The sequence below is a fragment of the Simochromis diagramma genome, unplaced genomic scaffold (genome assembly GCF_900408965.1).
Source record: "Simochromis diagramma unplaced genomic scaffold, fSimDia1.1 OVJJ01000302.1, whole genome shotgun sequence".
Classification (NCBI taxonomy): Eukaryota; Metazoa; Chordata; class Actinopteri; order Cichliformes; family Cichlidae; genus Simochromis; species Simochromis diagramma.
The window spans coordinates 3,224,824-3,250,217 of NW_024386792.1; the positions used below are offsets into that span (position 1 = coordinate 3,224,824).

At 41.8% G+C, this 25,394-nt stretch overlaps 2 protein-coding genes and 1 non-coding gene across 3 annotated transcripts; 1 reads left to right on the forward strand and 2 right to left on the reverse strand.

Annotated features, from left to right (window-relative positions):
• Window positions 1-949: 949 nt before the first annotated feature.
• Window positions 950-2,174, reverse strand: dctpp1 (dCTP pyrophosphatase 1). The gene has a single exon (XM_040023849.1). It carries the CDS (start codon window positions 2,152-2,154, stop codon window positions 1,669-1,671), a length of 486 nt encoding a protein of 161 aa, XP_039879783.1. The 5' UTR covers window positions 2,155-2,174; the 3' UTR covers window positions 950-1,668.
• Window positions 2,175-2,364: 190 nt separating this feature from the next.
• On the forward strand, window positions 2,365-25,285 carry gatb (glutamyl-tRNA(Gln) amidotransferase, subunit B). Its single transcript, XM_040023847.1, has 13 exons — window positions 2,365-2,535; window positions 6,001-6,154; window positions 6,240-6,353; window positions 10,903-11,101; window positions 11,672-11,794; window positions 11,906-12,019; window positions 14,914-14,998; window positions 15,511-15,555; window positions 15,839-16,031; window positions 16,236-16,369; window positions 24,538-24,616; window positions 24,743-24,877; window positions 24,962-25,285. Exons 1-13 carry the CDS (start codon window positions 2,390-2,392, stop codon window positions 25,085-25,087), a joined length of 1,647 nt encoding a protein of 548 aa, XP_039879781.1. The 5' UTR covers window positions 2,365-2,389; the 3' UTR covers window positions 25,088-25,285.
• On the reverse strand, window positions 2,887-2,958 carry trnam-cau. Its single transcript has one exon. It is a non-coding gene; the product is annotated as a tRNA-Met (tRNA).
• Window positions 25,286-25,394: the final 109 nt, after the last annotated feature.

Consider the following 25,394-nt stretch of genomic DNA (forward strand, 5'->3'; position numbering starts at 1 on the left):
ATGCAGAAATATAGCAAGAGATTCACTTTTCACCCCGATTCTTGAAAAAATGCTGATTTAAATTAGACAAAACAACTAAACTACCAGCATAGAGAAGCATGAATAGATGAACAAGAGGTAAAACTGTAAATCCATTTAGCCAAATGTACACTAAATAAAAAAGCACTCAGTCTCTGCAAACGAAAAGGGAAGTGGTGATTTATTGCTGTTATAATTTTTGCAATTTTTAGTCTTTCATTTGGTTTAGATTTAGTAGGTTTAGCCTTTAACAACATTGTTTACCAAAAAAAGCCATCTGTAAAACACAGTTTAGGCTGTCATGGTTTGGGGTTGCAGCCAGTGGTGTAGAGGATGTTGTCAAAATTGATGTAAATATGAGCGCAGAAAAGTATCATAAGATTTTGATTTACTATGTGATACACCTGGAAAGTATCTCATTGGCAACAGCTTCATTTTTTAGCATAAAAATGATCCCAAACACAATGTCAGTGTAGTAAAAGCATATCTGGATAGAAAAACACACATATCGCATGGAAAGGTCTTACCAGAACCCAGACAACATTCAAAGAAGAGCTTTAAATGTCCTTGAAGATACCTGGAGAACTATTTCTGAAGACTACTTAAAGAAATGAAAGGAAGCTGCCTAAATAAGTTTAGACTGTGCTGAAAAATAGACGATCATACCAAATATGGACATTAAGATTGGCAGAATTATACAAACTGCTTTTGTCTTATATGCTGAATTTCCATATACATTTATGTTTTAACAGGATTTTTAATAAAAATTAAAGGTGGCTCAAGACTTTTGCACAGTGCTATATATACACAATTTCAAATACAGGATCCTTTCATCCTTACTTCACTTAACCTTTCGTTTTCATGTGAGTGTGGGACACTTCCACGTGATTATAGTGTCTTAGAAAGAACTTGTAAAAGAAAAAAAAAAGGATGGATTGTAACTGCTCTTTATTACAGCCCAAATACAAATGTCCTGATTTATGGACGTAACTTGCCTTTTCATGAATAATAAGACATTATTGAATCAGCAAATAAAGTGGACAGCAAGATGACCTGACATGTGACTGAAATCAAAACATCGATTAAGGTACAAGACTGCTTAATCAACTGCAGGCTGGTTAACAGATTACTAATCCAGTTTCATCCTTAAAAACACAAACCTGCTGACAAAAGAGTGAAAACATGACTCAGACTCAACTTTTACTTATGACAAAATGATAAAAACATCCAAATTTGAAAAATATACTGATACATTTGGATGGAAAAAAAGAGACAAGACTGTCAGTTTGGCACTGATCAACACTCCACTCCGTGCTGACACTGGAGCCAATCTAAATAACTTAAAATGTTTAGTGACAAATAAACCCCCGAAAGGCGACGCGCAACAGTCCCACCTTAAACTAACAGAGGCACAGCGAAGGTCAGACTAAAACTCGGGACTTAAAAGTGAACTTCAGTAAAAGCCAACATATTCCTTGAGTTCGGATAACTCCCAGATAACACAACAGTTGAAGGTTTTCGTGGTTTCCTAACATGTAAACCCAGAAAATGTCATTTAAACCGAGCTGTGATTGTGCAGCGTTTGTGGGTCTTTATTAAACAGCAGCAGGTCCAGCAAACATACTCCCCCAGTGCTCCCCCCCTCGTCCATCAGTCTTTATACTCCGTGTACTTCTTGGCCGACCCCTGCACTTTGCTGGCGGGGTATTTCAGACGGTTTAGAGCCATTTTATGGAGCACCGCTTGTGGGAGGTCCACGCGACACTTCTCGGCCAGCTCCACGAGGTAGATCAACACGTCGCTGAGCTCGTGCGCCAGCTGCTCCCGCTCGGTCTCGGTCCAGTCCGGCAGGCCCTCGGCTACCTCTCCCTTCCACTGGAAGAGCTCTGCCACCTCGCCCACCTCCCCGACCATGGCCAGCAGAAGGTTGCGGGGCTGGTGAAACTGGTTCCAGTCTCGCTCGTCCGTAAAATCGGCCTGCATGCGCCTAATATCCTCGATGGAGGGCTCGGAGCTGAAGGTGAACCTCTGCGGCCGCTTCGACTGCGGCGACGCCTCTGCACCATCTCCGTTTACCGCAGCTGTGTGCGCCTCTTCATTGACCCCACACGCGTCTTTTCCGTTTGTTGCCATCATTTTCTGTGTGTTTAAACAAACTCCGAGGCTTGTAAACAACCCGCCGCTCTCCTATCCAGTGAAGGAGTCCCGCCAGTTCTCAAACCGGAAATGATGCCTCTTTACTCGGAAGCTGGAAAATACACAATGCTGGGGCTTGTAGTTTTAAACCTCAGCTAGCGGCGTAGGCCTATATACTAACTGCTACTTAAAAAAAAACTACAATTCCCGTGTTTGTCAGAGCAGCGACACCAACATGGCTGCCTCCTGTGTTGCAGCAAGTGAGCTGCTCAATAATATAAAACAAATATCAGCCTTGCGTCCAAAGGCTTCGTACGCAGTTAGGGCCGTGAGTACCACAAGCCCACAGTGCCACGCTCAACTCCCGCAGAGGGCACGAAGGTAAGAACGGGTGCTGGGTTATTGTGTGTGCGTGTGTTTATCGTCTCTGACCTGCAGGTTAACCTGCATGTTGCCTAGGTGTTGAGCTATAATAATACCTCTTTAGGGTCTTCTTATTAACACCAGCCGGGTGAGAAAAGTCATTAACGGCAGCCTCCACTGGTCAGCCTGGTGAAAAACACTGCAGACAAAAGAACATTACTGCGTATGCGACATGATTCGCGATTTCATCAACAAAATACGCCCTGAACATTATGCATTCATGTGGTCGAACAGCTTAATATACGTTTATTAGTCTTTTAAACGACATTTGGAGTATAAGCTTTATCTTGTGGCTCGGTTAAAAACAGTTAGCAGAGGATGGTTTCGATCCATCGACCTCTGGGTTATGGGCCCAGCACGCTTCCGCTGCGCCACTCTGCTGTGTAGTTATGAAGGTGATACAAATCTAGTGGCTGAGCTAACGGGGCAAAGATTTTCTTAGGGCTTGACCTAAGATAGATGAGGAATAATAAAGGAGAGAAAATGGATGAAAATCAGTAGAAGCAAGATAGAACGTGTGCATGGAAGAGAGGTACAACAGGTGCAACAGTAAAGCTGCAGGAAGCAGAGGTAAAGAAGTTGGGGTCAACCAAAGCAAAGGACAACGCTCAAAAGAGGTGAAGAAAAAAGTGCAGGCAGGGTGGAGCAGCGGAGATTAGTGTCAAGAAGGGATTTATGACACAAGGATAGCAGCAAGATGGTAGTGGGATGTATGATGTATGGTTTGGAGATGGTGTCATTGACAAAAAGACAGGAAGCTGAGCTGGAGGGGTTTAGATTTCTTTTGTGAGTAACCAGAACGGACTGTATTAGAAATAAGTTAATCAGAGTGATAGTTCAAGTTTTACCATTTTGGAGACAAAGTTTCAGAGTCAGTTCAGAGGTGGTTTAGATGTGTACAGAGTGGCCAAGATAGTGGATACAATGGACAAAGGATGTTAAAGATGGAGCTGCCAGGCACGGCAACAGAGAAGATTCATGTAGGTAGAGGAGGACATGCTGAGGGTTGTTGTGAATTTGTTAAAAAGTTTGTTAAAAAACTACCATCATAGTTTCAGTTTAGGTATGGTTATGTACCAGATTTTTACTACTTCCCGGAGACTCAACCGGTTGCCTTGGAGCAAAAAAAAAAAATTTATTACTTTTACTTTTATTCTACTTAATTAGTTCAGTTTCATGTGGTTTTATGCTTCTAGCCCAATTTAAAATTAGTTATTTTTCTTTTTACTCTGTTTTATGTGAAAGCTATAGAGCAGCTAAGGAAAAAACACACATTGTGTGTCTATATTAGATAAAGGATGTTGAATATGGAGCTGTCAGGCAGGAGGAAAAAGAGGGAGACTACAGAGAAAATTCATGGGTGTAATGAAGGAGGACATTTAGAGACCTGCTGATACCAGGGGGTGCCTTTTGCTAAGCATAGGCGATTTTGTCTTTATCAGTTTTATTTAGCTTTTCAAAGGGTTAAGGCAACAGTACAGACAGCAGTCTCTGTGCTTTTGTCCATAGAGTCACTCGAAGAGACAAGTTATCCATCTGCCATGGTCACAGGATGCCGTTAGAACACTGTAATAACAGATGACGTCAACATGTGGTGCAATGTGAAAGATTACACGGAGACAGAATAAGACAATATGGAGCCTTTCATTCAGGATGCTCACCAAGCCTCTTACATCTGTGGCAGAAATCATGTTACTGTCGTGCAGTGTATCATACATCAAATGCAGTCTGTGTCTGAATAACAGGATGCCACGAGTTAAACAGATTAATGCAGACAGACATTTTAAGCTTTTCATCTCTGAAGAGTGCTTTAGGATTGCGTGCATGTTTCAGCTGAGAGAAACTACACAATATCAGTCCACTATGTACCAGTCATACTCCTTTAGGATATTAAATCAAGGCTACAACATAATGCAATTTAAATAACTACTGTATTATTATAGGGTCTTTACTTTAGTATAAGCACCTTAAGGCAATTGTGGTTGTGGTTTGGCACTACATAAGCAAAACTGAATTGAATTGAATTGAATTGAACATCAAAGTGCCACCTGAGTAGAACATCTGTTGCAGACACTAAGCTTTCCTACTAGTTTTTCTCAGTGGTCACAGATATAACTGTGGCTGCAATTCTTTTTGCTTGTATCTAGATACAAACAAAAAGCAGCTATTTTTTTTTTTTTTTTTTTTACTTCTCATCCGTAAATAATCTGCTCTTTCACGTGATTCAGTTTATTTTGAAAAGTCTCAACAGGATCTTGAGCTTTATTGTGAAAGGTTTATGTGGAACATAAACAAGCGGACACGCGAAGGTGTTACCGTCGTTGTTGCTAAGGACAACGCATAAAAACAGGCGCTTGTCTGTCCGTAGTGTGGTTATATTACATATAAAAGAAAGAGAGAACTTTAAGAAATTAATATAGCCACTACAGTGACCATCAGAACGATGAAAAAATATTGCCGTAAACAGTTTATTTTGCGACACCACCAAACAAACGATAGTGTAAAATGAAACGATAGATGTTTTTATATCGTCATCCGATATATATCGTTATATCGAACAGCTCTAAAGAAGATTATTATTTACTCTCTCTGTTAGGATTATATTTCATTTAGATGATTGATTAAAAAAAAATCCTCAGTGCCTGAAAGTGAGCTTAACTTTCATATTGTCAGGACACCACGACACTACCAAGAAACTGTAAGTGGGACCAGAAGTGGAAACACTAACTTTTCAAAAGCAAAGCCAGAAACTGAACAGCTGTTTTGACTCGTGCTGTGCCATTCATTCATCTTTGAGTCTGTTATGGCGTTTTTCAAGTTTTTATTAATGAACTGAGAAAGTGTAGTTTCATAAAGTTGTGTCATTTGCAGCCTACCTGCATTTGTTCCTGTGGGCCACATAGTAGGTCAGAATAAAGTTTTTAGGGCTTAAGTTAAGTTATAGTCTCCAAGCCCAGCCTCTGGCTTATTTGACAACAGCTGTAAACAAAACAAAACACAGGTTTCTGCATACATTATTGAATGCAGAATTTATTAAAGCAGAATATGAACTGACAGAATAAGGCCTTTCAAGGTGAAAGGTCTTAGTGTCTGAACGTAGTTTCAGAGCCATATGGGAAGATGTCCTTGCAAACTCTTTGGAAAAGGACAAAACGTCTTCTTCTTCTTTTTCTTCTTCTTCAACTTCTTTTGTGCTTTTGCTTCCTTTGTGAGAAAACAGTGTACATCAAAAGCACTGCCAATTATAAAGTGTAATTGTAGTCATCTAAACACACTTCAAACCCATAACCCGCACGAAATTTGCTCATTTCCTTAACACCTCAAAGCCAGATTGTATTTTCCTTTGCCATAGTACACAAATACAGCCCACCTGTGTAGTTGAATTTTCTTTCATGTTTTTTGTTTCTGTACCGCGTGTCTCAGTGCTCCCCAGCAGCTGGTCGGCGTGGTGGGTTTGGAAATTCATGCTCAGATTAACTCCAGTACCAAGCTGTTCTCTGGCGCTCCGGTTCGCTTCTCGGCTCCTCCGAATTCCCTGGTGTCATTCTTCGATGCATCCTTACCCGGCACATTACCTGTAAGTTATGCTTCATGTGATTAGAATAAACGTAACCTGTCATTCTTAGATCATCTGTCCCCATAATGTCCCCGTGTGTCCCCAGGTCCTGAACAAGCGCTGCGTCGAAGCAGCGGTGATGACAGGACTGGCTCTCAACTGCGCCGTAAATAGGAAGTCGCTTTTTGACAGGAAACACTACTTTTACGCTGACCTCCCTGTAAGTTCTCGTTTTCCTGTCCTCGGTTGTCACTTTCTGTGCAGCATCTAGGGATCGGTGGGAAGGAGAGTGATAGCACAGGAGACATGGGTTATCTAAGAGACAGGACTCATTATCATCCTCCACGCTGCTTCCTTGCTTTGACTTTTATGCAAGCTGTGCTCGTCTGCTTCCCGCCTTTCCATCACAACTGTTCCGGTGAACTCTCCCAGCCATGAGCTCTAATTTAAATGGTGAGCAAGTCTTGCAGAAGAAGCAAAAAGCAGTGTTTTCCCCACATACACAGAAAAATAACACTGAAAATGACCAGTGCTTTTAACTTGCCAGCTCATTTCCTTCAGTTCACTTCAATTTTTTTATTATCCACAGGTCATTGCCTCCTCCATGCTGTTAATTTGGTGCTTGCTCTCTTTTATTTACTTAATTTCAGTCATTATCAGAATTGGAAAAACCAAACATAAAGTAACTGGATGGAACTGCACAGATTCACAACTAATCATATTAACTGTGAGCTAATATTATAAATTGTAAATTAAATAGTGAAAGTAAAATAGTTGGGTGAGCAGAGGCTGAATAATCTCCAGTCATTAACCAATAATAGGCTCTATTTGGATATTGGCTGCCAGCCATTTTCTTAAAGTGGATGTTTGTGTTTTGTAATGTTGGCTATCGCGCTCTTAATTGAAACTATCCATATGGTTACTGTTGAATACCCCCTCTTAAAGCAGCAGAACGGATCCAGCCCAACCAAAACTTGTAGCAGTGTAAAGATCGAGTGTGTGCTAAACTCATCGAGTGTATTTAAAGAAAAAAAATGGACAAAGCCATCGTGATGTCAGCCATAGGTTTCTGAAGCTCTGCTTGGAGATTTTGTTAGCATCATATCATGTTGCTGGTTTGAAGCCCAGAGAGTAGAGTGCTAAGCATCTCACAAACAGAACCACAGATACCTGCTAAGCATAATACAAAAGTTACTAGATTTTGACCCACCAAAACTGGTGGTCAGAAAATTGCATTTAAAACATGCCAGTAGAGATCAACACCACAAATGCAGCCAAGAGATCCAATTCATTAACCAGGACTTTCAAAGGTGTTGCCAAACAGCATCCCGCTGCAAAGCAAACACACTCCTAATTTAGCTTTTAAGACCCCAAGATGCTTAAACTCCCTTCACTTGGTGCAGTAATTGCTCCATGACCTGGAATACGCACTCAGACTTGGATGTGCTAATTCTCATCTCATCTGCACTTTTTAAATCACTGGGGATTGGCTTTAAAAAAGAAAAGAAAAATGCACCGAATGGGAAAAGAAGGAAACAAAAGTGACAAGGCCTTTGTGACTGCAGGCTCTAATGTTATAGTTGGCTGCTGAATGTCTATATGCTGTGGTGTGTATCAACATGCAAAGTCATGCATAAATAGAAAAACAGAGAAAAATAAACTGTTTATCTTGAAGTGAGAGAAGAAAAATTAATAAGTGAATGTTGAATTAAACGTATTATTTAAAATTTAAAAAAAAAAAAAACAGGACATGTAAGAGAGAACATGAAAGAAGGTAAGGAGGATTGCTAAACGTCCCCAGCAGCCATGGCCCCCACAGGAGTATGTCACAGGGGGCCAGGGCATGCAGTATTTAAATATCTAACGGCAGGATGTATAAGCTGAATAGTAGCAATACTGGAAGAGATACCCCAACCTCCCAAAAAACCCTCTTTAACGGTGATATTTCCATTAAACTGTCTTGCCCAAGTCATATTCACTTTGCTTTCTGTAATGGAGTGCTTGCATGGAAAGGTTTCTCAACCCTTCAGTAGCCCTGGGGTAATTTTACTGCCATTATAAATGACATTTTAAGGCTTGGGTGGAACAGACAAAATGTCATGGGAGCTCTACAGTGACTTAGCCAACAGAGACCTCCTGCTAATAAATCTAGAAATTTCTCAAAAGAAAGGTGTAAGAGAATTTTACTTTTCAAGTTTGTTTTCAAAGTGTAGCCAGCCCTGGTAAGACATTTTGCTAACAGAGCTTTGGGCAAAGTAATGAAGAGGGTAATTATGGACTAAATAAAAGTTTCATTTTCTTTGGAGTGTACCATATTTCAGTGAAACTGCTCAAAGAAGTTGATTATGGAGAGTACTTTCTTGAAGTAGCAAGCAAAAAACAAAAACCTTTAGCTGGTGGTTTTATTTATTTACTTTCTCATCTAACTTGACTTTATTGTGAGCAGATGTGACTGCATAAGCATGATGAAGAACATCCATTATATGCAGATCTTTACAGATTGACGTTCTCCCGTTTAATTTTAGGGGAATTACTGATTTTGTGGCAGCAGTGCACATTTTCACTGTTGTAAATGATACATTGTCTCCTCTCAAAGTTCATCAATCTTCCAGCAAAATCCCCTCCAGAAGAGCGGGGATTATTGTTGGGCTCCTCTCGCTTCCTTGCATGTTTGCAGAACTTTACATCATCTCCTTTGGATTCATCCTCAACACACACGGCAGGATTATGATTATTATTTTTCTTTTGAGAACTCGTGCCAGTAGGTTTTATCCCAAAGCCTTATTGATGTTTTAAATACCTAGTGTAGTCTGCTTTATAATCACTTAGTTTCCATTACTCTCACAGCTGCTTAAAGAGGGTGGTCTGTCTTAGTGAAGCAGCTTGATAATCTCAGAGTCAGAGTGGCTTTAATTATGCAGATGATGGAATATTCTTCACATTCGACCAAAAGTTTGAGTGCAGTCTGTGCTCGTAAAAACCAAACGTGGAGCAGGATCGAGGGAGAAATTATCCCGCCCTTGAAAAATACATTTGTAAATTGCATTGTACATTATTGATATGTTCCAGTAGAAATCCCTGATTGCATTTTGTAAAACACCACAGTTGCTCATTAAATGATTAATGCCGCTGTCCGAGCAGCATTCCTTCATTGAATTGAAATGGCAGGCAAGGCACATATATAAAGTTTTTAACAGCCCTTTAATAACATGCCTCAGCAGCTCCACGCTCATCTAAATAATTACAATTTCCTTGAGATATTAAGTTTCCAAATAAACAGACATGGCCTGGCCATTGAAGCTTTGACTTGTGTTTAATGAGAGAAATGAAATGTCTTTGTGACCTCGGCGGGGTAGCCGAGGAAAAACATCGGTGTGCAGGGGCGAGGAATTAGACGACCGACTGAGTCTTGTTTGTTTAGACTTTGGAATGAGTCAGAAAATGACTCAGGGGCTCACAATGTGGAAAAGAGTTGAAAGTGTGTGCGCGCGTTTGATCCTGCTTGAAACGGCGTGTGAGCAGACACGCATCTGTACGAGTCTCAGGAAGTGCTCATTAGGGCTCCGTGTGCTGTCACAGAGTAATTGCGAAAGCTTAATGTGGGTACAAGGATGCTGTTAACAGCAAACATGGCTCATCCAAAAAGCAGCTGATTTATTATGCAGGAAATGTAAATGGTCTCCACTTATTCAGATGCTCCCTAATGTCAGTAGTTGGTTGCACTTTCGCCTGCAGAAATTGTCATTTTCAATGACCAGAGACAAAACTCGTGAAAGGATTAAGTGGGAAAGGGGGGATTTCTGATGAGCTGCAACGGTAGTCACAAAATCTTGCAGATTTACAGATCAAATCCACCAAGAGGAGCAGAAGTTGAAAAAGAACATCCCCAGGAATCTTGTGTTGTTTTCTTCCTGTTTCTTTTAAAAGGAGGAGTTGTGGAGGTGATTGATTGTGTCGATCAGGCGCATTGTACAAAAAGCCGGTGACTAACAGCCCCCCCAATCTCTTCTCCCACGTCCTCAGTCTCCTTAGCATAAGTGTGATTAATGTTTAGGTCTTGTGATGTGGTTGCCGTGGTAACGTTGAAATTAATACTCGGGGCAGCAGGTTCTTCTAGGAATAGAGGAGCTCATGAAATATTGTGCTTTTGTGAGCAGAAACCTTGAGTGAAATGCCAGCTCCTTCTGCATTATGACAGCCGAGCATTGACTTTATTGTGCATTGACTTTATTGTGAGCAGATGTGACTGCATAAGCATGTGTCTAACTGACGATCCCCGCCAGACCTTTACATGCAGCCATGACGCTGCAAAAACTCTACTGCAAGACTTCACGAAACAGTCTTTCTTCTATAATTAAAAGGATGTATTGGTTAAACAAAGTGAAGGATCATTTCTTCATTCAGTTAAAAAGGAGATGAAATTCCTATTTTAAACACACATACACTCACTGACAATTTATTAGGTATGCCTTGCTAGTACTGGATTGGACCCTTTTTTTGCCTTTTAGAGCTGCTTTAATTCTTCATGGCACCAGTTCAACAAGGTGCCAGAAACATTCCTCAGAGATATGTGGGCCATATTGACATTTAACAAACCAGTCTTCAACCAACCAGCTATCCAGCACTCATATATTTCACTATACTTTAATTCACATAGCAGCTAACATAATAATTATAGGACATGTCTTTTAATCACACTAGTAAGTTGGGGCATGTTTTCAGGTTCTATTTTTTATTGAATTTTTTTGTATTGTATTTTCTTGTTTTAGGCTGGATACCAGATCACTCAACAACGTTTGCCAATCGCAGTAGATGGCGTGCTTACTTACAGCCTCCTTGGAGGGAAAAAGAGGAACCAGGTGATGAGAAAAAATGTGACCATCAAACAGATTCAGCTGGAACAGGACAGCGGCAAGAGTCTCCACGATGACGTCCGCAGCCAGACACTCATAGACCTCAACAGAGCAGGTAGCAATACAGAGGAAGAGTCTGCTCAATGGAAAAAAATCAATGATAAATCAGTCCTGCTCATCTGTCTTGTACATCCAATAGTGGCAGCTTATTCCTGTGATTCTCCTGATGCCATTTAAAAGCCGTCACTGAGCTAAACCGGTCTTTGCTTGATTTATTTTTATCAAGAACTACAGCTAAAAAAATGGACACCGGCAAATACTGTATTTACTGCATATTTACTACTCATTGATTAGCTGTTTACTCCGCCGCTGAACTAGTATTTAAAAGTCACTGGAAGAAAAACCTCAGAGTTATAATGTGTCAGCACTCAGAGGCCTGAGGGCTGCCAGCGTGTAGCAGCAGGTGTTTGGCAGTTGACTTTCCTAAACCATCTTTTGATTAAGAAATTAAACTATTTTTAAGAAGATGTTTTTATGATTGACAGACAGCAGCAGCAGCTGGAAAAGTCATAGAATTCCAGTGATAATGTTTTGATTTTTAAAAACTAATATTAGGTTAATCAACAAAGCAAGGGTTTATCACTGAGCTCCAGACCCTTGAGATGTGAAACGTTGCTGTCTTCAGGTGTAGGTCTGATGGAGCTGGTGATGGAGCCAGACATGAGCTGTGGAGAGGAGGCTGCTGCAGCTGTCAGAGAGCTGCAGCTCATCCTGCAAGCTCTAGGCACCTGTCAAGGCAACATGTCTGGTATGGAAATCACTCTCTGTCTCTCTCCTTCTCTTGTGCTTCCAAGCTGCCACACTTCTAAACCTAAACTTAACTCTCTCCGCGTGCATCTATTTACCTCTTTTTGCTCAGAGGGGCAGCTGAGAGTGGATGCCAACGTCTCTGTGCACAGACCCGGAGAGCCACTGGGCGTCAGGACAGAGGTGAAGAACATCAACAGCATTCGATACCTTGCCAGAGCTATAGGTAAGCACCGATAAAAAGTTTTGAGACTCAGTAGCAAGGATAGCAGAAAGCGCCTCAGGCATTTATTCATTTATTTTTTGAATTTACTTTATCTGAAAGGGTCTTAACTGCACGCATGATTGCTCACACATTTTAGTCCTTTTTTAGTTGACATTTAAACAGGTCATGTTCAGGATGAAATAGTGTTTAGAAATAGAGTTTTGCGTTTTGTGGTAGCTGCATCTACCAGCTTGTGGTAATATTGTCCAGGTCAAGATGTCTTGTGCCTACGATATGTTGAGCTGATTTTGACACACGCTGTAGTGCAGCTATTCTATTGTAATACTTCACAGTTGGTTACTATGCTCTCCACAGTGCTGCTGTACTTTGATTATGGCTCTTGCATTAAAAGCGGAGGTAAAATGAACAAGCTGTCAGTGTTTTCTTCTTCAGATTGCACGACTTTTTAGGACAGTTATTAAGTTGTTGAACTATTGACATGACATATGTAGCAGATGTTCTATAGACTGGCTTTATTAGCCAAAAATCCAAAACTTGGAAGCTGGCTCTCAAATTTTTACACTTACATTTCCTTTACAATCAATCAATCAATCAAGTAAAATCACTTCTATTTTTACATCCCTGTGTCACAAATATTAAACATTTGCTGAATGTACCCTTGATCATAATAAAATAGCGTGGGTGCAAACTTCACCCATGCTTGGTGGAGGAATACAATCTAGACAGTTTTTCATTTGCCAAAGATGAATAAGAGAATTAAGAGGCAGCATCCAAGAACTTTGTACAGATAGTTTTGGAGGTACAGAGATGTTTAGGAGAGAGAACAATGCACTTTTTATTCAGACTGATTAACACAGTGCTGGAGAACGAGAGGGTGCTTGAGGAATGAGGAAGAAGCACACTGATACCAATTTTCAAGAACAAGGGTGATGTGCAGAGCTTTAGTCACCAAAAAGGGATAACTTGATGAGCCATACCATGAAGTTATAGGAAAGAGTTATTGAAGCAAGGCTAAGAAGTGAGGTGACGATCAGTGAGCAGCAGTATGGCTTCATGCACAGAAAGGGCTCTACAGATGATATGTTTGCTTTGAGCAGGTTGATGGAGAAGGATGGAGAAGGTCAGAAGGAGTTGCACTGAGGTCTTTGTGGACCTAGAGAAAGCATATGATAGGATGCCAAGAGAGGAGCTGTGGAAGTGCATGAGGAACTCAGGAATGGCAGAAAACTATGTGAGGGTGGTACAGGACATTTATGAGTACAGAGTGGTGAGGTGTGCAGTAGGAGTGACTGATGGGTTCAAGATTGAGGTAAGTCTACTCTGAGCCCCTTCTTGTTTGCAGTGTTGATGGACAGGTTGGCAGATGAGATCAGGCAGGAGACTCTGTGGACTATGATGTTTGCAGACAACATTGCAGGTGGAAGAGAGGCTGGAGAGGTGAAGGTGTGCTCTGGGGAGCAGAGCAATGAAAGTCAGTAGAAGCAAAAGAGAATACATGTGCGTGTGAGTGAGAAGGGGGCAGAGGTAACACAAAGCTGCAAGGAGTAAAGGTAGAAGAGTTTAAATATGTTGGGTCAACCATCCAAAGCAAAGGACGGTACACAAGAGAGGTGATTTTTGGACCCAAGGATAGCAGCAAGAGTGAAAGGCAAAGTTTATGAAATGGCAGTGAGAGGGAGATGGTGGCACTGACAAAAAGACAGGAGGCTGAGCTGGAGTTGGCAGAGTTGAAGATGTTTATTTGTCATTAGGAGTGACCAGAGCCGCCGGGATTAGAAATGAGTACATCAGGTTGATCAGTCTGGAGACAAGGTTAGAGTGGCAAGGTTGAGAAAGTGGATATAATGGATAGGGGATGTTGAAGACAGAGCTGCCAGGCAAGAGGGAAAGAGGAAGACCACAGAGAAGATTCATTGAGGTCATGAAGGATGACATGCACAGGGTTGGTGTGTCAGAGAAAGCTGCCAGAAAGAGAGTGAGATGGAGGCAGATGGTTCCCTCTGCTGACCCCTAAATGGAGCAGCTGAAAGAAGCAAAGTTGGGATAAAAAGTTTTAACTTTTGTCATTTTTAATCTGACTAGCAGCTCTGTGAAAACATAATTGTCATGCTGCATTTATTAATTAAATCCATGAACTAAATACTTGTACCAGATTATTACTTGGTTGAACCCCTAACTTCCCGAAGTCTCCAATCAGTCTGGTTACCTTGGAAGGAATAAATCTTGTTACTTTTACTCCAATATTTCCCTTTCATGTGGCTTTATACATTCCTCTTTTTCATTTGATAGCTATAGAAAAGCAAAGAAAAAGCATGCGTAGTGTGACATAACCATCATATTTTTACTATGTCAGTGCCTAGAAATAGACCCAGTTTAGTAAAAGCAAAATTGCTGGATTCATGAAGAGGCATTAAGACAGGAAGTATAGTTGAAACTGACAGTAATTTGTGAAGCGTAAGTTTTTTGGACTGACAGCTATTCACAAACAATTAGCTGCGTGATAGCAGCATGTGATGATCAACTGACTTCTTGCAGCTGTTCATAGATTTTGTGTCAGCTATAACTTTGCTGATTTTTAACTGAGCTTCACTTCAAACAAGCTAGTAGTCTCAGAAAATTTCAGTACTTGAGATGCAGGTTTTGGAAGTGCGTTTTGGCATATAGCAGCGCTGTGCTTCAGTTATTTATCAATTAAGTTGTTTCACATTTACTCTGCGGCTGAACTGATATTTAAAAGTCACAGGGAAAGCAAAAGGCTGTTTATCAGAGTTATAATGTGGCAGCACTCAGAGAGTCAACGATCACCGGCGTATAACAGCAGGTGTTTGGCATTTAGCACCAAATTATATTTGCGGTTCTGAATTTGTGTTCATGTTCTCCTTGATATTCATCAGACTATGAGATCCAGAGACAGATTGATGTCCTGCAGAGAGGAGGGACGGTGCAAAACGAGACCCGGGCGTATGATTCCAAATCAGGGTAAGAGGATGAAAAAGCAGCGTCTTCATGCCAAGATGTAACCGCTACAGCACCCTGTGACTGGGATTTCTGCCTGCTTCATTAGTCGTGAGCTTTGCTGAGGACGAACCATCATGGTAATGATGATGAATAGAGCCATTTGGATGCTGCCGTCGTTCTGTGTTATCTGTGAGCTATGTGCTACTCACAAGCTTATGAGCTCACAGAATAAGGCAGCTGAGGCCTTGATCATCCTCTGGTACCTCCCTCCCATGAGGTCTTGTATATCCGAGGTACATGGTGAAGCATGCTAAACAGTGTGGGGTGATGACCTGTGGATCTTTCTTCTCATTCCTGTGAAAGTGGTCACAGATCTGATGCCACTAGTTTGAAGAAAAGCAGGCTCACTGAAAGGGATCCCCACACATATGTTCATTCTTTGTTTTGAGTATTTTCATGTTTGTTTGATCTTCTCATCAAGAGAAACAAACATATTGAGTTATCATTTCTGATACTGCCACCTTGTCTTCTAGGGAGACTCTACCTATGAGGGACAAAGAGGGTCTTCAGGATTACAGGTGAGTGTAAGTTCATATTGTAAGTGTTTATAAAATCAGAGAAAGATCCTCTTACTGGGGTCTGGAGATTGACAGGTAGCTAAACAGACCTCACCTAAAGTGTGAACCGACGTTGAATGTGTTGTAGTTTAGGTAGGGGAATGATTGACAGGTTCAAGGCTGATGGAGTCGAATGATCAGGTGGCCAAGTGACAGCACAAGACAACCTTTTTTCCCCAAACTTACCCGTACTGCTGATAAAACATTGTTCCCTGTTTTCACTCACCCCTCCTGCCTTTTTCAGGTTTATGCCAGAGCCCAACCTGCCCCCTCTGATTCTGTATGAGGATAATGCATCACTGCCCACTTGCATTGATGCGTGCCAGGTGGTAGTGGTGCAGAAGATAAAGGAAGGGCTGCCAGAGCTACCAAGTGTCAAAAGAGACAGGCTGGTGCAAACGTACGGCATCCTACCTGAGCACAGCTTCACTCTGGTGGTGAGTTTCTGAGTGGGAGAAACTGGGTGAAACCAGCCAGTGGGAGGAAAGGTAGTTCTTTCCTTTAAAAGCCAGTTGATCAGGTCTTACTTGTGTAGCTTGCTGGACTTTAACAGGATGTAGTTGTATACTGATGAGCTCTGCTTGTTTGATTCTAATTAGATAATATGTTTGTGAAGGAATCACTTTTTTATGTCAATGTAGAATGAAGATGGGTTGGTGGACTACTTTGAGGCTGTGTTAAAGGCAACCAAGAAGGAGCCAAGGAAGGTGATTGGCTGGGTAACAAATGAGCTGCTGGGTCACCTCAAACAGCAAGACATGAGTGTGTGCCAAAGGTGAGACACAGACTGACACACAAACATGCTCCAAGTTCCAGGATGAGCATTTATCTAACCGCCAAGTAAAGACTTGGGGTCTCATGGGTGGCATGGTGGTGCAGTGGTTAGCACTGTTGCCTCACAGTAGCAAAGTCCCTTTTTTTTTAACCTCCTAGTTGGCTGTTTGGGATTTCCACATTCTTCCTGTGACTGAATGAGTGAACCAGTCCTTTCTGTTCCACCTTTTCATTAGACCCTGAAGCACCCAGTCTGTTTCAGACGGAAAACTACTAAATAAAAGAAATGAACTGGATTTCGAGTGTCAGGAAACTCATGTAAAGAAAACATAAGAACATTCTGAATGTTTGCAATGCATTTGTCTCATTAATCAGAAATCCCAACAAAGGTGGGACCTACAGCTGTTTCTTTCAAGTTGTTAAATTGCAGCTACACACCGGGGCTGCTGTCTAAACATTATGTTGCTGGAAAACATTATGCACACAGTTTTTTGGCTCGGAGGCAATTGTGCAGCTGTTATGATGGACTGAAAGAGAGGAGCAGCCACAGTGTAAAGATCAACCTTACCCTCACCGTCATTCACAGCATCATCATTCAGAAGTTAAAATTCTGATAAGTTGGTCTGACAAGTTAAACTCCACTGTAGTGGGATTTTTTTTTTTTGTAACAAAGAAATTGATTCTTTGTTGCAAAAAAATTCCACTAGACATCTTTGTGGGGACCCGAAATTGGAACGTTACTATATTTGTGGGGACCAGCAGTCACTTAGGAGGACAAAAGTGCCTGTCCTCACGAGTTTGAAGGCATTTTTGAGACTCAAAATGTGGTTTTAGTGTCAGGGTTACAATTAGGTTAGGCATTCATTTTTGATGGTTAGGGTTGGGATAAGCGGCTAGGTGTGTGTGTGTGTGTGTGTGTGTGTGTGTGTGTGTGTGTGTGTGTGTGTGTGTGTGTGTGTGTGTGTGATAGGACGTAACTCATCAGCTGATAAACACATAGCTTTGAATAAGCTGATCATTGTAAGGCTCAAGTCAAACAGCTGATCCTAACAGCAGTGCAGTTGTTCAGAAAAAAACAAACGAACTGCTGATGCAGACTTTTGACTGATGCCACTAAAGCCCAAGTTATTGAACTATTGAACTAGTTACACCCTAGATGATTTGCACTGGATTAATGACCTTTCAGCCCCCCCAAAAAAAGATGTTATCTTTGCGGTGGAGTGTTCTGAATGATGGCTTTTTTATGTTTATCTGAAAGGGAGAGCACTACAGCTTTAGATACATAAATAACTCTCACCCATAACTATACAACAGCAAGCTGGGATATTCATTAATTCTGTCAGTGAGAAAGCTTTTTGGAGAATTGCTTTTTGAAGGCTTGATCTCTCCCTAAATAAGAAAGCCTGTTAGCTTGAAGATCTTCTAAAACACTCTTGACATTAAAGAGATTTTGATTTGGTATGAAAAGAGTTGCCATGGTACCTTTTACACTTGAAACATTAAAGAAAAAAAACACACGCACACACAGACAAAGGTACATTTCAGGCCACCAGCTATGAATAAATAACACCTGTTGTCTCCCACCGTTTCTGTTTATGGCACTGTGTGACGCTAAATGTCCGACACTAATTTCAGCGCTTTCAGTCTAGCAATTTTCCTACAGTGGCAGTTCAATAATTACTGCAGCTAAAAGAAAAATGAGGGCGGTCAAAGGCGTCTGAGCTGTTGGTCCAACTGAGATTAGCAATGGAGCACAATGATAATTTCTTTGAACTCATTAAAGGCCGGAGTCATTACACAACACATGAAGTTTAAGTAATGGACTGACGTCAGCACAGATGCTGTGTGAGCTTTGCTTTATCTGCCGTTGCCAGACTGTTGTGAAGCATTTGTGTGCGAATAAACTCCAAAGAAGCTCGTGTTTATTTATGCGTAACGTTGCAGTGGCTTTGGTTGAAAGGAGGAGGGTTGAAGAAAAACAAAGAGTGGCAAGCGGTTTAGAAACTGAGTCATATAAGTACTTGGAGGAATATTTTGAGTATTCGGAGCTAGGGAGGAAATAACCGGAAGTTGGTTAGCAAATAAAAGTTCTCCAAGTGTTACAGTAATGTCTGATGCATGACCTCTGCTGCCCTGTCAGGCCTGCCCGCATTTCCTCTCGCTCCTCTGGCTCTAAGCCATTGACTTGGATTAATGAAATGAGAAATTGGGAAGCATATTGGTGGGACAGCTAGAGAAGTGAAACTCCAGACATGTCATTAAGAGCTCATCCAGCTCAGACATGTCGCTCTCCCAGAACCCCCCCTCCCACCCACCAGGGAAACTGCTGGGGGCTGCCTGTGAGTGAAACTAAGTGGCATATTTGTGGCAGGATGGCGACAGCATGATGACAGAATTGTGAAATGTCTCACCAGGCCCACATGATGGTAATGTTAAAAATATGAAGATGTGAAAAAAATATAATGAGGGTCCCCTATTTCGATCCCAGCTTCCTTTTTGGGGGGGTTTTGTCCCCAACAGCTGGATGAGCAAAAGTATCCCTTTATCTGAACCACCTAATTCATATGGGGAGATTATTGCTGAACTTAAATCTGAAGCTGAAGCTTCTGTTGTTACAAAAAGGTTTTTCAATTGAGTTGTCGTGAAATATTCAGGTTTCTTTCATTAAGTTTGCATAATTCTATCAAAAAAGAGAAGAAGAAGCAGCTCGAAGTGGCAGACTCTGGATGTATCAACTATTTATTGCATTACCTTTAGCTCTCTATTTTCACAGAATATTCACCACTTATTATTCTTTTCATCTCATCTGTTCATTCTTTGATTTCTGTTAACTTTTCAGCTGTGCTGCAACTCTCACCCTTCAGCCTCTGAATTATCATCTAGTTTAACATCATTTTCTGGATTCCGAAGAACCGACTTCATTGCTCACAAGGAGAGTTTTCTTGCTCACAGGCGGTCTATTATCAGATGTTTTCTTTTTCATCTTCAGTCCACTGGACTCGGCTGTTTTCTTATTCCTAACTCGAATGCTTGTCAAAAACCTGCTGCTGTCCTTTTCACGTTCTCTTTGTAGTTTGTCTTGGCCCTGCCTTGGGTGATGGGGAAACAGCGACAGGAGACACAAAAGCTTAGTGCCTTCCTGAGTATTTGATCTTGCCGATACGTTCAGTGCGCTCATGTATATTTATATCCTGATCAGTTGTCCTCACAAGCCAAAAAGAAATATTACAAGATGAGGCGATGATGTGAATATTAGCCCTGCTGGATATATGAAATGATAACACTACCTGATACTTTGGACAGAAGTATTAATCTGTCTACAGTGAAAAAAATATATATATGTACAGTGGGGCAAAAAAGTATTTAGTCAGCCACCGATTGTGCAAGTTCCCCCACTTAAAATGATGACAGAGGTCAGTAATTTGCACCAGAGGTACACTTCAACTGTGAGAGACAGAATGTGAAAAAAAAATCCATGAATTCACATGGTAGGATTTGTAAAGAATTTATCCGTAAATTAGGGTGGAAAATAAGTATTTGGTCACCGCAAACAAGGAAAATCTCTGGCTCTCACAGACCTGTAACGTCTTCTGTAAGAAGCTTTTCTGTCCCCCACTCGTTACCTGTATGAATGGCACCTGTTTGAACTCATCATCTGTATAAAAGACACCTGTCCACAGCCTCAAACAGTCAGACTCCAGACTCCAAACTCCGCCATGGCCAAGACCAAAGAGCTTTCGAAGGACACCAGGAAAAGTATTGTAGACCTGCACCAGACTGGGAAGAGTGAATCTACAATAGGCAAGCAGCTTGGTGTGAAAAAATCAACTGTGGGAGCAATCATCAGAAAATGGAAGACATACAAGACCACTGATAATCTCCCTCGATCTGGGGCTCCACGCAAGATCTCATCCCGTGGGGTCAAAATGATCATGAGAACGGTGCGTCTGAAGTTTGCCAGAGAGCACATGGATGATACAGCAGAGGATTGGGAGAATGTCATGTGGTCAGATGAAACCAAAGTAGAACTTTTTGGTATAAACTCAACTCGTCGTGTTTGGAGGACGAAGAATACTGAGTTGCATCCCAAGAACACCATACCTACTGTGAAGCATGGGGGTGGAAACATCATGCTATGGGGCTGTTTTTCTGCCAAGGGGACAGGACGACTGATCCGTGTTAAGGACAGAATGAATGGGGCCATGTATCGTGAGATTTTGAGCCAAAACCTCCTTCCATCAGTGAGAACTTTGAAGATGAAACGAGGCTGGGTCTTCCAACATGACAATGATCCAAAACACACCGCCCGGGCAACAAAGGAGTGGCTCCGTAAGAAGCATTTGAAAGTCCTGGAGTGGCCTAGCCAGTCTCCAGACCTCAACCCCATAGAAAATCTGTGGCGGGAGTTGAAAGTCCGTGTTGCTCGGCGACAGCCCCAAAACATCACTGCTCTCGAGAAGATCTGCATGGAGGAATGGGCCAAAATACCAGCTACTGTGTGTGCAAACCTGGTAAAGACCTACAGTAAACGTTTGACCTCTGTTATTGCCAACAAAGGTTATGTTACAAAGTATTGAGTTGTATTTTTGTTATTGACCAAATACTTATTTTCCACCCTGATTTACGAATAAATTCTTTACAAATCCTACCATGTGGATTCATGGATTTTTTTTTTTTTTTTCACATTCTGTCTCTCACAGTTGAAGTGTACCTCTGGTGCAAATTACTGACCTCTGTCATCATTTTAGGTGGGGGAACTTTCACAATCGGTGGCTGACTAAATACTTTTTTGCCCCACTGTATATAAAATCCACTCCAGGATTATTGCATTTCATAAATGACATGGGTAGTAAACAGAGTCAAGACTCCCAATAGGCGGCACCAGTCACCTGTGCTTTCTCGTGGAATGAGAGACCTAGAAGGCACGGCTCATTTTGCTCCATGTAGCATCTTAGCCCAATCTCTTCCCACAGCAGACGGATCCACTTATTTGATCTGCCATAGGTTTTACCCACGATGCCCTTCCTGATGCAACCCTCCAGGCTTGAGATCAGCACTTGGAGCAGACTAGCTCGAGATGCCCTGAGGCTAGGTTTGTGCTTTCTCTCCCTGATTGGTGTGTAAAGTGAAGTGAGTTAATCACTTCACTGCATTTTTAAACAGTTATTCATCATTTTTGTTACTAAAAAACACGAGGGGTTCCCACAGGTGTTGATTCTTAACTTATTATATATACTATAATATTGCCTGTAACATTTTCAGAGATGTATTCATTACTTTATAATTATTTTGACCATTTGTGCAAGACTTTTTTTTTTTTTTTTTTTTTGCTCTCGGAGGAGGCGGACGCACTTTTTCTCCTTCTCCTCTCCCTTATCTTCCCTGCTTAGTTCTTATGTCCTTGTCTAGTCTCGTAGTCTCGTGGGTTTTTTTTGTATTACTTTTCCCTGGAACACTCCCTCACAGTCCGTTTCTAAAACCTAAAGAGAATTATGGATTTGATCAAGTGGTCTCTGAATGCTATTGACACCCTTTTCTCAACGAGAAGTCTGGGCTCGGGAGAGCCCGAGTGCCCTGGAGGGACTTTCCCTGCCGGATACACGATGGACAGGTGGCAGACATGGAGGATCGTGTGCCTGGCGGGACTGTCGATCGAGGACGCTGAAGATATCTACCTATTCGGAACCATGGTAACAGGGTTCTTGCTGATCGGAGCTGGCTTGGCCCTGGCTTATTCGAGAATTAACCGGCTGTTCAAGGCTGCCCGCTGGGATTGAAACGATGGGACGAGGCGCGACTTCTCAGAAAGGGCTCACTGAGCGCAGCATGGTTAAGAGCTTGGAGGCGCTTACGGCTGCAGTGAATACTCAGAACAACACCTCTGAGCGGAAGTTGGATTACATCTTGGAACAGCTGACTGCAGTCGTGAGGTCTCAGAATCTGCTCTTTGAGCAAAAGAATGACAACACCACGAAACTGAAGGTTAATAACATCATGGAGAAACTCGCGGTTCTCCAACAGGAGATTGAGAGACCAGTGTTGGAGTGTTAAAGAACAGCTTGAAATGCTCATGAGTTGTTGCAAAAAGAAAAATTACCATCATAATCCGGCTACCCCTTCGGCGCCAGCTGTGGGCTCAAGGCTGGAGCTGAACAACAACACCCTGATAACGACTGTGTTGAGTCTGTTCCTTCCCATTCCCTACAAGGCCACCTGGGTTGGCTGGAAGACTGTTTATTTAGCCTGGCAGGGCGAAGGACACTGTCTCAGCTGAACTATGGACACGCACACACATACATATACTGATACTGATAAGCACTCACTGACGCATCACCCTCCCTACCCCGGATCCAACACCACCTCCAACGCTTACCTCCCCTCTGATGTGGACATCGGGTCAGCTGGAGGCGCAGTCAAAGATCAGTCCCAGATCAGATGTACACACTGGAACTCTTTCCCATGTTGCTTGTCTGCGTTTATTGTGCTATGGTGTGTTGATATCTGTGCATTCCTGTATTATCCTTTTGTGTTACACATTTCGATGTTTTTTTTTTTCCTCTCTACCTAGCCTGACCTGTCTCCCCAATGTGATGTTTGTGTATTATATGTACGGTCGGTAAGGTCTGTCAATCTCGGTTGTGGGCAAAAGACCTGCAACTGACAAATAAAGGCTATCTCATCTCATCACTTCAAGCTATTTAAAAATCTCTGCTTTTTATTCAGTTGATTGCAGTGCAGCAGTTGTCTTACAGATGTCTCTGAGGCTGACGGACAGCTTGGGAGTTTCATAATCCATTTTAGCTTTCTTTTTTATTTTGCTATTAAACCAAAAACGTGTGGCGGTTAACAATCACTTCCCTTGTTTATAACGACGAATACTGCTGCTCTTAGAGTGTTTTGGATGAGTTTTACCAGAGAAGAGTCTACACTGATTGTTTGTAACTGGCATTTTGGTGATGTTCATCTAGTAGCCATGAGGAAAATGCATCTTCGAATATTAAATGCTCAAGACTAGATTGAGGCAACTGACATCCCCTCCCCTCATGTTTTTCACTAGTATTGAATTTGGCTAGGGTCAGTGTCACTACTGTTAACATGAGGTGATACCTGGACACTACTGAAGTCCTTCAAGATGACACATCAATATGTGCGATTGCCTGAAGGTTCATGGTGTCTCCCAGCACAGCCTCAAGAGCATGGAGCAGATTCCAGGTGAAGGACAGTTAATCTAGGACAGCTGGAAAAAGCCGTAGAAGATCCTTAAACATAAAATTTCTGCAAAATGGGCTAGCCTGCCACATCATTTTTTCACTTTGATTTCAGTGTCTTTTAATTCAGTCTTATGTAGGTTGATCATTTTCATGTTTTTCAACAAGATGTTTCTAATACATTACATATCACTACACATAGCCAATGTTTTTTTTCCCCCCATTGAGATCTGATATTTTTTCAAAGTGGTCCTTTCCTTTTTTCGAACAGTGTCCTTAGTACCATTGTACTCTTGGATGTTATTGAAACGATTGAAAATTGTCTTTTTCTTAAATATTTCAGACCTATTTATGTTAATATTGCAAAAATCAGGTATATAATTTTAGGTCAATTGCACACCATGGCTGTCATCACAACTTTGTTTTTCTAACAGATCATACATTTTAGTATTGCTGTGCTCCAGAAAACCCTGCATATATATTTCAGTGTCACTGGTTTGTGCTCGCAGCGTGGACTGAGTCGAATATTTCGCCGTGCTTGTCAGTCGCATAGCTGCATATGCAGCAACAGCAGCAATGGTTCGTTGCCCCCTGAGGAAAAATGGGTGATCTCATGACAGGTGGAGATGATGTGTCACAAACATATCAGAGTTTTTGTTGGTGCAAGTAATGCACACAATATAAGGGTACATTTTTATTGATGCAGAAAACTATTTTTCTGATGTGTCGGTCATGGATCGTAGACCTCTGGTGCTCCATGAAGCCCACTTTGGGAACGGCTGGCCTATGGAATAAACACGGAGGCAAGGAAAAGACAAAACATCGCAGGCAAATCACAAATGTTGATTGATTCTTTTGTCCTTTCGGTGCAATCCTCTCCCCATCTCTTCTACCATTTATATCACAAATTCAAGTCCATCTATTAAAGTGTGATTAAATTACCACCTTAATTTGATTTTAGCCCAATCTCTCCTTCTGCCCTGGCGGAGCTGCTGGAGCTCCAGGAAACGGGACACATCTCCTCTTCAGTTGCCAAGCAGGTCAGTCAGCTACACAGACAATGCAATTATCCCCTTTCGGTCTGTCATTCAACACACGCAACCCAGCTACCGCTTGTTTGTATTCTACTTCTCACCTGCGTTTCACGGGTTTCTCCGTGTTCTTAGGTGTTCCAGGAGATGTGGAGGTCACCAGGCAAGACAGCCCTGCAGATCACCCAAGAGCAGGACTTGGGGCTTGTTAGTGACACCACACAGCTGCACATCATCTGCCAGAAGGTGGTGGACTCGCATCCAGATGAGGTCAGGGCCCACAATGTCGCGTGTAATCATGAGTGAAACATCTCAAAAACATGTCCAAAAATCCCTCTGTGTGCCTCTCTGCAGGTTCAGGCGATCAGAAGCGGGAACAAAAAAGTTCTGAACAAGTTGATGGGTCTGGTTCAGAAAGAGACCAAAGGAAGAGCTGATCCAGTTCTGGTGAGGGCGATTCTACAGAAGAAGACCTCGTGAAGATCGCACTGTAGTGTGAGACGCAACTGCATCAGTCTGACAATAAGACATGTTAGAAAAGTAAAAACTATTTTGGCCTAATGGAAAAATCAGGCCCCTATTCTTATTTTTGACTTTGACATTTTGTAAATATTGAAATCTATTCTCGTCTGTATTTATGTTTGAGAAGTAATAAAGTTTTCAGACTGACTGTCTGTAGCGGAGGTGCATTGCCGTTCAGTTTTTGCCAGTGAACAAACAGAATTTCGAATCTTTCTTTGGATGTCCACTCATGGTGATAAGATAGTCAAGGTGGCTTTTATGTGCA